Source organism: Anomaloglossus baeobatrachus, chromosome 5, assembly GCF_048569485.1.
Source record: "Anomaloglossus baeobatrachus isolate aAnoBae1 chromosome 5, aAnoBae1.hap1, whole genome shotgun sequence".
NCBI classification, from domain to species: Eukaryota; Metazoa; Chordata; class Amphibia; order Anura; family Aromobatidae; genus Anomaloglossus; species Anomaloglossus baeobatrachus.
Window position 1 is genome coordinate 263,608,093 of NC_134357.1, and position 14,321 is coordinate 263,622,413.

A 14,321-nucleotide genomic window follows, 5' to 3' on the forward strand; every position below is an offset into this window, starting at 1 on the left:
GATCTTGTTCATTTTTCCATCCCATGCCTCCTTTCTCCTACCAATCCCTCATGTTACAGCACTGCTTCACATCTCATACTCTACTGCCTCTATAGCACTGCTTAGTAGCTTGCTCCCACAGGCTGAGCTGCATGACACCAGACAGTCACTGCACAGTGCCGCCCCCCTGTAGCCTGGCTGACAGTGCCTGCCCACCCACATCACCCTATGACGAGCTTCCGCCCAGCACACACACAACTTCCTTCCAGAGCCTCATTTAAACGCTGTAAGCTTCATTAGCTCCAGCTACTCCTGGTGCTGCAGTGCTCAGCCCCCATAGGACCCCAAGCTCGCTCCTGGACAGCGCTGGTAAGGCTGCATGTAGGCTCCATGTGACCTGTCTCCCCCTCCCTCAGTGTCTATCCTATTCTGCATGCTCTCCAGCTGCTGTACTCCTGATCCGGCTATGCTTCCATGTTTGGAATGTGCTTTTCCTGCTCTTAAATGATCATGTTTACGTATGAGTCCTTTATATAGTGATGTTTCGCATTATTCGGGCCCTATTCTGCTCCTCTTTGAGCTTGTATTGTAATACCATGCATGTCCCCTGAGACATCTTTGATGCAGACATTATCAGGTAACAGTTTTATTTTGTACACCATATCTTGGCATTGTCATCTACCCTTTTATTTAGGTACCATGTTGGGATATTTATACACTGTGTGCAGAATTATTAGGCAAGTTGTATTTTAGAGGGTTTTTTTTATTATTGATCAACAACTATGTCCTCAATCAACCGAGAAAACTCATAAATATCAAAGCTTAATATTTTTGGCAGTTGGAGTGGGGTTTTTTTTAGATTTGGCTATCTTAGGAGGATATCTGTTTGTGCAGGTAACTATTACTGTGCAGAATTATTAGGCAACTTAATAAAAACCAAATATATTCCCATCTCACTTGTTTATTTTCACCAGGTAAACCAATATAACTGCACAAAATTTAGAAATAAACATTCCTGACACGCAAAAACAAAACAAAAAAAAATTAGTGACCAATATAGCCACCTTTCTTTAAGATGACACTTAACAGCCTTCCATCCATAGATTCTGTTTACGATCAACATTGCGTGCAGCAGCCACCACAGCCTCCCAGACATTGTTCCGAGAGGTGTACTCTTTTCCTTCCCTGTAGATCTCACATTTTATGAGGGACCACAGGTTCTCTATGGGGTTCAGATCAAGTGAACAAGGGGGCTATGTCATTATTTTTTTCATCTTTTAGACCTTTACTGGCCAGCCATGCTGTGGAGTAGTTGGATGCATGTGATGGAGCATTGTCCTGCATGAAAATCATGTTTTTCTTGAACGATACCGACTTCTTCCTGTACCACAGCTTGAAGTTGTCTTCCGGAAACTGGCAGTAGGTCTGGGAGTTGAGCTTCACTCCATGCTCAACCCGAAAAGGTCCCACAAGTTCATCTTTTTCATCAGCCCATACCAGTACCCCACCTCCACCTTGCTAGCGTCTGAGTCGAAGTGGAGCTCTCTGCCCTTTACTGATCCAGCCTCTGGCCCATCCATCTGGCCCATCAAGAGTCACTCTCATTTCATCAGTCCATAAAACCTTTGAAAAATCAGTCTTAAGATATTTCTTGGCCCAGTCTTGACATTTTATCTTATGTTTCTTGTTTAAAGGTGGTCGTTTTTCAGCCTTCCTTACCTTGGCCATGTCTCTGAGTATGGCACACCTTGTGCTTTTTGATACTCCAGTAACGTTGCAGCTCTGAAATATGGCCAAACTGGTGGCAAATGGCATCTTGGCAGCTTCACGCTTGATTTTCCTCAATTCATGGGCAGTTATTTTGCGCCTTTTTTGTCCAACACACTTCTTGCGACCCTATTGACTGTTTGCAATGGAACGCTTGATTGTCCGGTGATCACGCTTCAAAAGTTTGCAATTTCAAGACTGCTGCATCTCTCTGGAAGACATCTCACAATTTTGGACTTTTCAGAGCCCGTCAAATTTCTCTTCTGACCTATTTTGCCAAAGGAAAGGAAGTTGCCTGATAATTAAGCACACGTTATATAGGGTGTTGATGTCATTACACCACACCCCTCCTCATTACAGAGATGCACATCACCTAATTTACTTAATTGGTAGTTGGCTAACAGCCTATACAGCTTGGAGTAGGACAACATGTATAAAAAGTGTCATGTGATCAAAACAGTCATTTGCCTAATAATTCTGCACACAGTATATATATAAAATCTCATCTCTCTGTGTTTATCACTAGTCATTGGTACACAATTTATCCTACTTTATCCCTACTCCCATCCACATAGCAATGATTTGATTTGGAGAATTGAAACATTACGATCAAGATGACTGCTTGAATTTCAACTAAATGCAGCATTCTCTTGACTAAAGTCTTCACTTTTACTGTGCAGTGAATAGTACTGTATGTTGGGACTCTCCTCCCATTCACTATCACCTTCAGAAGACGATGTGTGTGTGCACTCCAGTTTTCGCTACCCTAAAAATCTAACTGTGATTTTTTTATTTTTTTTTTGTAGATTGCGGACCAGACAGAAAACCACCTGGAGGATTTCATAATCTTACTTCCATCGACCATACAACCGCCATAGCGAGTGTTGTAATCAGGGACAACCTGTCAGAAATGTTAAAAAGAAGTCCATGTTACATAAGGAAAGTGGCAATAGATATTCCACAGACTCTCAATTTCCAGATACTCAACACAATACTGCTTATATCAAGGAAGAGTCCCAGAAAGAAGACAACTCTGACTATTACATCGCCAAGATACTAACCCAACACTTGTCTACTTATAGTGACATGGATGCATTGTCTAGCGAGGAGGACAGTCAGACAAGCTCCGACATCGATAACCCCACCGATCACACACAAGAACAGTATACATCTGTCCAATTAAATAGAAACGTTTTACCTAAAGAAAATACAGAACCTTGTCAATCTACACACATAAAAGAGGAATCTAAATTATGTGAGGAAGAAAACCTCTCAGATACTGACAAATATTCACCCAAGGACAGTGTCAGTGCTGAGCAAATTTCTGTCCAAGCCGATAAGGAATCAGCAAGTGGACACGTGAGTACACCCTCAGATCATGCACCGTGTTCTCCAGCTACTGACTTTAAGGCAGAATCCGATTCTTGTGAAGAAGACAATGTCTCTGATCCTGAGGTTCACCCCACCAAAGATTATATCCCAGTGATCATCAAAGAAGAATCTGTCTCGTGTGATGAAGATAACCTCACAGATGGTGACATTGAGCTGTCAGAAGAACATATAAACCCCAAGTTCCCGTCCCAATCTGAAGGAAAATATCCTTGTTTAGTATGTGAAAAGACTTTTAATACATCAATTGAACGAGTGAGACACCAACGAATTCACATTCAGAGGAAAACATTATCATGCTGTGTGTGTGATAAATGTTTTAGCAGTAAATCAGACCTTGCAAGACATGAGCGGATTCACACAGGAGTGAAGCCCTTTTTGTGTTACGAATGTGGCAAATGTTTTAGCAAAAAATCTGACGTTATCAGACACGAGAAGATCCATACCGGTGAAAAGCCATATACCTGCCCGGAATGTGGAAAGTGTTTTAGCCGAGATTCGCATCTGAACAGGCATCAAAGAATCCATACTATAGAACATGCATTTACATGCTCTGAGTGCGGGAAAATATTCACCAGAGAGTCACAACTCATCCGACACTTGAGAATTCACACCGGAGAAAAACCTTTTTCTTGTACACAGTGTGATAAGTGTTTCCGTAAGAAATCAGATGTTGTCAGGCATGAGAAGATTCACACCGGGGAGAAGCCATTTGATTGTTTGGAATGTGGCAAATGTTTCAGCCGACATTCTCATCTTGTCATCCACCAACGGGTACACACAGGAGAGAAAACCTTCTCCTGTTCCGAATGTGGCAAATGCTTCACTCAGTACTCAACCCTCATCTCGCACCGCAGGATACACACAGGTGAAAAACCTTTTGCTTGTCCAGATTGTGGAAAAGGTTTTGCCCAGAAAAGAGATTTGAAGAAGCATATGACTCTTCATACTGGGGTGAAACCTTTCTTATGTTCGGAGTGTGGAAAGAGCTTTGTGTTAAAATATGAGTTGAGGAAGCATGTGAGAATCCACACAGAAGAGAAACACTTTGTGTGTTCTGAGTGTGGCAAATGTTTCATCACAAAGTCTGACCTGATACGTCATCAGAGGATTCACACGGGAGAGAAGCCTTTTGCATGTTCAGAATGTGGAAAATGTTTCAGTAGGCACACTTACCTGGGGATCCATCAAAGGGTTCACACAGGGGAGAAGCCATTTGTTTGTACAGAGTGTGGTAAATGTTTTAGTCAACGGACAGCCCTTGCTGCACATGGTAGAACTCACACAGGAGGTAGGCCATTTGCGTGCTCAGAGTGCGGTAAGTGTTTCAGCAAGAAATCGGATCTTCTCCGACATCAAAGAATCCACACAGGGGAGAAGCCATTTACGTGTCCAGAGTGTGATAAATCCTTTAGCCGTCAAACATATCTTATTATACACAAAAGGATTCACACTGGGGAGAAGCCATTTCTGTGCTCTGAATGTGGCAAGCACTTCACTTATAAGTCACACCTTGTCCGACATCAGAGAATCCATGCCGCAGAAGGGGCCTTCACTTCATCTGGGAGTCAGTAGGCAAGTGGGGCCATAACTAAACAAATTAACTAAAAGGAAGAGAAGTTGTAGGTGTTCTGTATGTAAAAGGAGTAGGAGGTATTGAAGGCAACTCTTTAACATTGGGATTGCACAGAAAAGATACTACTCACTTGTTTATTTTACCTCATTATGTAGGAGGTAAAGAGTTGAACATGTCTTGTTTGTGCGTTGCAAGCTTTCAGTCATCTTAATAAACATTTGCCTCACTTTTTCAGTCTTTTAGCTATCTGTAGGGTGCAAGGAAGTCACGTGACAATAGGTGTATTGGGCTGTTGTCAAAATTAGACCCTGAGACGTTTTCTGTTATTGTTGAGGAAGATGTAAAGAGAAATACAACATTTTAGTCTAGATGCACACTGGCGTTACCGGGACTGGCTACGCAAGCGTTTTGTAAAGCTCCATTTACTTAATTGTAGTTGTGGATATATATGAGTGCAGAAATGACAACAAAATCTGCATCAAAACAGTAGTGTATGAAAATGGCCCTACACTCCAGTTTGGAACAGTAAAATATCTGTCTTAGGCCCCCTTCACACGCACGTGCCTCCGGTACATGCTAGGTCAGTTTCCGCAAGTACCGGAGACACGGGCACACGTATACCCGTTAAAATCAATGGGTTTATGTGCACGCACGTGTTCAGCCATTGGCCCGTGCCTCCGTGTGGAGCAGACATGAGCCCGTGTGCTCCATACGGAGGTATGTCCGTTTTTCTTCGGCAGCACGGGTGTCACGCGGCCCGCACACGTACCACGCGGATGTAGTGTGGATGCGGTCCCACGTGACACTCGCCGGAGAAACACGTGTCATTGTAAAAATAAAAAAACACATACCTCCACCATACCTGCATTCTGCCGCGGCTGTCACCTGCATCCGACCACCGGTGAATTTGAACAACGCATCTTCTTCACTGGGGGCCAGAAGCAGCGTCAGTGGGGTGTGGCCTGTGCCGGACACTGTCATTCAGCACCACAGACAGCTCCGGAAGAATCAGGTAAGGCGGGTCTATCCGTTCTCCGTGTGTTATTACGTATAACACACAGAGAACACGCATGTGCCACAAACACGGCACACGGGGAGCAAACCACCCCTTTAATACGTCCGTGAAAAAACGGTTAGTTTTTTTCACGTGCCTGTGAAGGGGGCCTTAAGTGGTATATTAAAAGAAAAACATCACAGGTGGACAAATATACTGGTTAAATGGAAGTATGTGAGGTTGTATGGAAGTATACAGAAATAGCAGTGTTGAGATGGCATGAACAGAGTGTATATGACTAAATGATTATTCCTAGCACTGTAATAAGGAACGCAAAGTCTGATGATTAGTTGTTATTAGGGATGAGTTAACCCGAACTGTAAAGTTCGGCGTTCGTACCAGACTTCTAGTGTCCGGGACTTAATCACAGAGTTTTCATGGAAGTCTGTGTCTGAGTTTGGAGTTCGGATGCTATTCGCATGCAGAATAAAGCTTGTTGACTGCTCTTCAGCTTTCAATCAACAAGCTTTTTTTTAAATGATGTGGGGTCCCCACTCTTTTTGATAACCAGCCAATGTAAAGCAGACAGCCGGGGGCTAGTATTATAAGGCTGGTAAGGCCCATGGTTATTTGGCCCTTCACAGCCTTAAAATAGCCAACAGGCAGCCCAGAAGTGGTGCCTCCGTTAAATGTGTCAATTCTGGAGCTTTGCCCAACTCTTCCTGATTGTCCTGGGACGATGAGGTTGATGTCAGCTGTGAATTAAAAGCTGGCATCAAGCCCAGGGGTTAGTAATGGATAGGTGTCTATCAGACACCTCCATTACTAACCCGGTAAGTGTATAGTTAAAAATATGCACACACAGGAAAAAAATAGATTATTTGAATAAAGACTCGCCCATGCTCCAACTTTCACCAATTTATTAATTTAAAAAATCCTCGAAGTTACAACATAATCCAATGGTTTAATGTCCTACGATGCCCATTGAACCCTATGGAGTTTCATTTTAATGTGCGTGAGAAATTCTGGGTCTGCCGCTGACCACTAGTGACCTTTTGGAGCCTCGTTCTGAGGCTCCATAGGATTCGATGGACGTTGTGGGACATTAAACCATTGGATTACGTTGGAACGTCGATGGTTTCTTTTTAATTAAATTGGTAAACGAGGCAGTGTAGGGAAGTCTTTATTCAAATAAACTAGTTTTTGTTTGCTGTGTGTGTTTTTTAACTGTACACTTAACAGGCTAGTAATGGAGGTGTCTGATAGACACCTCTCCATTATGCGCTTGATGCCAGCTGTCAATTCATAGCTGACATCAACCACAAAAATATTACCCCTGAATGCCACTATACCAGGGCAATTGAGAAGAGCTGGGCAAAGTGCCAAAGGTGGCACATCTAATCGATGCCCAACTTCTGGGGCATCTGCGGGCTGTTATTTTTAGGCTGGGAAGGGCCAAATAACTTTGGTCTTTGCCAGCCTGATAATATCAGCCCCCAGCTGTCTGCTTTATCTTGGCTGGTTATCAATAATAGGGATGCCCCACGCCATTTTTTTTAAAATGATTTAATTAAAGAATATGACAAAAGGCGTGGGTTCCCTTTATTTTTAATAACCAGTTAAGGTAAAACAGACAGCTGAGGGCCAAATAACCTTGGGCCTTCCCAGCCTGATAATACTTGATAATACCAAATAATTTCCCTATCCAAATTTGCTTGCAGGGCAATTGTCCTTCTCTTACCCCCATTTTTGCTTCCTTTTGATGCCCCTTAGCCCTTACTGCAACCATTTTACAGTACCAAAGTTTTGGTCCCCATTGACTTATATTGGGTTCGGGGGCAATTTCGGGTCCTGAACCGAACGTTTAACTAAAGTCCGGCTAACCCAAACATCCACAGATCCGCTCTTCCCTAATAGTAATAGTTTTTGAATTGGTTATGTTTTCCATACATATTGTAGTTTGACTTTTTATAAAGGCATAGTAGTTATATGAAGGTGTACTGGTAATAATATGTGCCAAGTTTTACTGACTGCCATTTGAGCGCATGTTTGAATGTAAGGCTATATGGGCATAGATTGCATATATTGTGATTTTTAAGGGAATATGGACGCAATATGTAATAATAGTATGTAGTCCTAATAGTATGTGAGCTAATACAACGGTATGCTGATTATACGGAGGTAAAATAGTATGTGAGTTAATACAAAGCATGCTGGTTATATGGTGATATATAATGTTATATGCAGGTAGACTTTATGTTACTTTGTTATGCAGAGATTTCATAGTGAGAATTTATAAGGATTACTATTATACCGGGCTATGTGAGGCTGCATGATGATGTTTGAAGGAATATGGTTTCATAATGGTTATATTGAGGTGTAATTATATGGTATAAAGGTATTATAGAGTTAAGTGTGAGAATATAGCGGTATAATAGTTATATAAAGATGGAAGGCTTGAACCTGATGGACCTGTGTCTTTTACACCCTATATAATTGTTTTAACCAGGCATGCTATGGTAGTTATATGGTGAACTGTAAGGTTATAGATATATGGAGCAAAAGTAAATAAATGGAGGTATAATGGTTACAGTGGTTCTCCAATCTCAGAATCTATCGTCAGGCTGTTTTTTGGTTTTTTTTTAAACACACTGTTATACTCCCCCTCCCTGAGTCCAGTACTGAGTCTCTGCCGCTGCAACCAGTGTCTGTTATTGGCTGCAGCACTGACATCACGTCGACAGTGCTGCAACCAATCGGTGAGGTCAGTGGCTCTACACAGATGATGTCATTTATTCTGGCAGAGCTGCTGAGCTCAAATTTATAGCTGCAGCGCTATTGTATCCTCAGTGCTGCCGACAATAATAGGCACTGGGAGGTGCGTCAGAGACATAGCACTAGACTCAGGGAGCGTCAGTAAAGCACAGTTTGTTTTTTTAAAACTTGTTTTCTGAAACTGGAAAACTCTTATAAGACCGATGTCGCACTTGCGATTGCCTCGCGTGTATCTCGCGCGAGTTTTGTGGTGCATCACCCGGGACGGACTCTCTCCTCACAGGAGCGGGTCGGTTGCATGGATCTCTATGCAGCTGACCCGATCCTGTGAGCAGAGTGTGAGTCCGTGACGGGTGATGCACCTCGAGATACACGCGAGGTAATCGTAAGTGCGACACCAGCCTACATGGAAGTACGCTAACTACATAGATGTGTGTGGAGTTATGTGAAGGTGTACTGGTTATTTGCTGAATTGAGAGGTTAGAGGGGTTAAATTGAGAGCTGGGTATTCTTAATTTTAAAATTCATGTAAGAATGGCAATACCAGGATTATACAACTTTTCTGACATGGATTTTGAAGGTATAATCAGTAATCTCATCTATTCCGGTCGAAGATATCTGTATGAAAATACATTCAGTTTGTAGTGGAAAATTTACACTGCGGTTCAGGACAGGGTTAAAGTGTGGAACTTGGAACTCTCATACCACGTGCTACCATGGCAGGGGCGCAGTGCCGAGAACATGCAGCGTGGTGAACAGGGTTAAAAGAAATAAGCTCCCATACAGATATATTGAAGAAAAAAAAATAAATAAAGGCACCGGTATATTTCTTAGAACTGTCGCAACACCAAAAATAATTATTCATGAAAAAATGTATTACGGTATTTCATGGCACGAAAGAATCAAAACAAGTGGTAAAAATGAGAATTAGTCTGCACTTACACCACGCTTGAGCCCTGTTTCCTGCCTTAGGCCCTGTGCCCATGGGAGAAAATACCTCCGGATTTTGTTACAGAAAACCTGCGGATTTTCCAGATAAATCCGCAGGTTTGTGCAAGTACAGACACTCCCCATGTTATCCTATGGGATTTGGGGAGTGCTGTTTCAATGCTGCGGATTTTGCACCTGTGGAAAATGCTGCGGATTTCCCGCAGCCACAAAGAACTGCATTTCAATTATTCCTGCGGATTTGCTGACTTTCTACTATGGAGATACAGGGGGGAAATCTGCAGGAATAACGCTCGAATTCCGCATGTTTTCCGCAAAAATTCCACATGAAATCCGCAATAACTGATAGCTGCGGATACAGGGGAGCTGCTGCGCGAACCTGCGGAAATACCTGCAGAAAATTCCGCAGGTATTTCCTCTCATGGACACAGGGCCTTAGGCTATATTCACATTTCCATTTTTTTGCATCAGTCACCTGCGTTGCTTGACGCTTGTGACTGATGCGTTGTACAACGGGTGGCAAGAAGTTAAATTTATTGTCATGAGAAAGCGCATTCCGTGAAATGATTTCAGTATAAACACGAGAGAGAGAACGATCAGCTGATCACCCGGCAACCGGCTTTTCTGAGCAATCAGCTGATCGTTCAGAAAAGCCGGGCGATCAGCTGATTGCTCTCAAAAGTCGGCTGCCGGGCGAACAGCTGATCGTTCCGGCGCTGGAACTGCATTTACAGTGGATCATGGTTTTTTTACTGTGCGCATGCTCACAGTAAAAAATCAATCCGCTGCACAAAAAACGTTACATTCAGCGTTGCTCCCGCCTGACGGTCAGTCAGTAAACGACTGATCCATCACACGGCGGATGCAACGCAGGGCCATCAGTCACAATCTGTCGCTAATAGAAGTCTATGGGGAAAAAACGGATTCCTGCGAATTATTTTGCAGGATACCGTCATTCCTCAAGGTGATGGGATTGTGACTGAGACAAAACAACGGAAATGTGAACATAGCCTTAGACTTCAGTTAAGCAAACAGAGTCCAATATACGCAAGTTTGTTCTCTGATTTTTTTTTTATGGCTATGTCCATAAAAGTAGGAAATCATGGATATAGTGTGATATAGATCCAAGTAACATGTATCTAATGAGCCCCCAAAATATGCAGTTTGCACAATAACGCAAACTGGTTAGAATAAAATAGTCGCAAATTGAGTAAAATTTTCCATCATGCTCACCAACATCCTCAAAAGTTGGGAGTCTTGATGTTGTGACATCATCTCAATAACAACTGCAACCAATCACTGGGTTTAGAGATTCATTCTGTTCAGATCAGTATTGACCAAATGGAAGCAATGCACAGAGCAGGACTCCTCAGCTCATTACATTGTCTAATGGGCATTATGAGTTTTGATTGGATAGTTGGTGAATTTCTGCTCTAGATTTAATCACATTTCTGGCATAACGTAAGGCAACTACTAGCTAGTACAAATTTACACAAGCGTCTAAAGATACATCAAATTTATTATGAAGATAGAGGCCACTGTGAAACATTTAAGGTATTTTTATACTGTAAAGTAAGTTTACACTGCCTAAAAATTAGTTTTAAAAGGAATCTATCACCAGGTTTTTGCTCCCCCATCTGAGAGCAGCATAAGGCTAAGTGCGCACACTGCGTTTTTTTGACGTGGCGTTTTTGTGCATTTTTTTAGCGCTAAAAACGCACAGAAACATAGCGTCTTTAAAAACGCATGAAAAAACGCATGCGTTTTTACCGTGATTTTGTGCGTTTTTGATCTCTGCGTTTTGCTGCGTTTTTGATCTCTGTGTTTTGCTGCGTTTTTTTTATCAGCGAACATTGCTATTAAAGATTGTTGGGAAAAAAAAAAAAAGGTCTGATGTCATTTCCTTCTTCCATATGTTCTTCATTCTCTACTAGTGTATGCAGGAGAGCAGACAGCTGCAGAACTACAAGGCTCAGCATGCTCCATCCAGGACTGTATGCTGGAGGGAGAGTCAGGGGGAGCAGACCTACAAGGCTCAGCATACTCCATCCACTAGTGGATGCAGGAGAGCAGATAGCAGCTGCAGAACTACAAGGCTCAGCAAGCTGCATCCAATAGTGTATGCAGGAGAGCAGACAGCAGCTACAGAACTACAAGGCTCAGCATCCTCCATCCAATAGTGTATGCAGGAGAGCAGACAGCAGTTGTCGAACTACAAGGCTCAGCATGCTCCTTTCAGGACTGTATGCAGGATTTCTTTGCCCCCCCAAACAAAAAAAATGACGTGGGCTTCGCCATATTTTTGTATGCTAGCCAGGTACAGCAGGCAGGTACGGGCTGCCCCCAAGCCCCAGCTGCCTATTTGTACCCGGCTGGGAACCAAAAATATAGGGAAGCCCTTTTTTTTTTTTTAATTATTTCATGAATTTCATGACATAATTAAAAAAAAAAAGTGACGTGAGCTTCGCCTAATTTTTGTGTCCAGCCGGGTACAACTAGGCAGCTGGGGATTGGAATCCACAGTGCAGGGTGCCCATGCTTTCTGGGCACCCCGCTGCGAATTGCAGTCCGCAGCCACCCTAGAAAATGGCGCTTTCATAGAAGCGCCATCTTCTGGCGCTGTATCCAACTCTGCCAGCTGCCCTGGTGATGGTGGCTTGCTGGGTAATAATTGGGTTAGGGCTAGCTGTGTATTATCAGCTGGCCCTAAGCCTGAAATTCATGGTGTCACGCCAATATTAGACATGGCCACCATGAATTTCTAGTAAAGATAAAAAAAAAACCACAACACACAGAAAAATATTTTTATTAGAAATAAAACACAACACAATTAGTTACTCCATCTTTATTGAAATAAAGAGCCCCCCTCCGCAGTAATCCTGGGTCAAGGGTCCCGCGCCGTCCAATTCGGATCCAATATCATCTGATCGGTTTGCTGGAAGGCAAAGCGATCAGATGATGTGTCAGGTTCAAGGCCTGAATCACATGACACAGCAGCTGATTGTATAAAAGCCGTTTATACAATCAGCTGATGCATCGGTGCAAAAAAAAAAAAAAATACTTATGTGCTGATTACCGGCAGCTCCTGGAGCGGAGTTTGACCCTGTCCGATCGCTGCAGGAGCTGTCGGTAATCAGTGATGAAGTCTCCTGATGGCATCCGCTGATAGGTTAAAGCGGCCGGGCGCTGGCGTCAGCCCGAGACTTACGATCAGCTGATGCGTCAGGTGACTGCATCAGGTGATCCATCGCCAGGTCCTGCAGGCATATGTACCCAGGGACACTGCACACAGCCGGAGCGGCGGTACCGTGAGAGGATCTGGGAGCGGGCATGGCACCGGGAGTCTGCAGACAGGTGAGTATGACTTTTTTTTTTTCTACTGTTCACTTTTGATTTCGCAGCTGCCTCCACCTCCCGCCCAGACATGGCGCCGCACGGCAGCATACATGCACAGGACTGGAGGTGGAAGCGGTGGTGATGGTACCGGGAGGATTCACGCTTCTGTATTTACTGACAGAAGGAATCCTCTTCCTGTACATGTCACTTTACTACCCACCTCCTGCGTTTATAGCTGCGTTTTTGGTCTTAGAAACGCACCAAAACACAGCTATAATAACAATTTGCGTTTCTCATTGCGTCTTTCAACATCCCATTGCACTCAATGGATGAAAAACGCGGGAATAATTGACATGCTGCGTTTTTGTGGTGACCACAAAAACGCAGCTGAAAAAAAACGCTGTGTGCAGACAGCAAAAATGAAAACTCATAGACTTTGCTGGGGGAAGCAAAGTCATGCAGTTTTCTGGGCAAAAACGCTGCGAAAAACGCACTGTGTGAACTTACCCTAATGTAGAGACAGCCTCCGTGATTCCAGGGAGGTGTCACTTGCTGAGCTGTTTTCTCTGCTGCAGATCCAGCAGTTATACAGAGCTCATGAATGTGCTGCACTACCTGGCAGAAGGGCAAGTAGTCCTGTAATAATAAATCACTGATTAAGGAGCAGTAAATTATCAAAACTACACTAAGCAGCCCAGTAAGTGACATATCGCTGGAATCAGGATCTCTGTCTCTACATTATGCTGATCTCAGATTAGGTGGCAAAAAACTGGTGACAGATTCCCTTTAACAAATCTATCCCGAGAGGTTTACAACCAGTTAGTACTGACCATGTTAAGGGTATGTGCGCACGTTGCTTTTTACCTGCTTTTTACCTGCTTTTTTGCTGCTTTTTCTTCTGCGCTGTTTAATGCCAAAATGGATGTGTTCTTCTATTCAAGCAAAGTCTATGGGAATTTGGGTTTCTTGTTCACACTATGTTGTTCAAAATGCTGCCTTTTTGAGGCAGAACTTTGGTCAAAAACTCAGCTTTTCAAAGAAGCAACATGTCAGTTGTTTTTGCCATTTGGGTTTTGCACTGCAAAGCTGAGTTTTTGACCAAAGTTCTGCCACAAAAAGGCAGCATTTTGAACATAGTGTGAACAAGAAACCCAAATTCCCATAGACTTTGCTTGAATAGAAGAACACATCCATTTTGGCATTAAACAGCGCAGAAGAAAAAGCCGCAAAAAAGCAGGTAAAAAGCAACGTGCGCACATACCCTAACTCAGGTTTCACAATGTATTAATGTCTGTGCACAGCAGATCTAATGTTAGCCACCATACAGCTATAATTAGCCATTAAAGGGCAAGATAACTATTTGTTTTCACAGGTTTGTCTCTATTTCTAAACGGTGTTATGATTTTGAAAATGCTCAAAAGCTATGGATTCATCAGAAGGCCTTCAATACATTATATATCTTAAAAAGTCAAACAAGTGATTGAGGGATGGGTATCTATACCCACTTCTCCGTACAGAGGAGCGAAATGGATGAATACTTCTGTTCTCTATTTGAGA

The 14,321-nt window shown here is 43.0% G+C and overlaps 1 protein-coding gene across 1 annotated transcript; it reads left to right on the top strand.

Moving 5' to 3' along the window:
• The first annotated feature begins 218 nt into the window (after window positions 1-218).
• On the top strand, window positions 219-4,945 carry LOC142311193 (uncharacterized). The gene is made up of 2 exons (XM_075349386.1): window positions 219-348; window positions 2,553-4,945. Exon 2 carries the CDS (start codon window positions 2,674-2,676, stop codon window positions 4,708-4,710), a length of 2,037 nt encoding a protein of 678 aa, XP_075205501.1. The 5' UTR covers window positions 219-348; window positions 2,553-2,673; the 3' UTR covers window positions 4,711-4,945.
• Window positions 4,946-14,321: the final 9,376 nt, after the last annotated feature.

Excerpts from the sequence above, each read along its gene's own strand:
- LOC142311193 (XM_075349386.1), top strand. The coding sequence starts at position 2,674 with ATGTTACATAAGGAAAGTGGCAATAGATATTCCACAGACTCTCAATTT.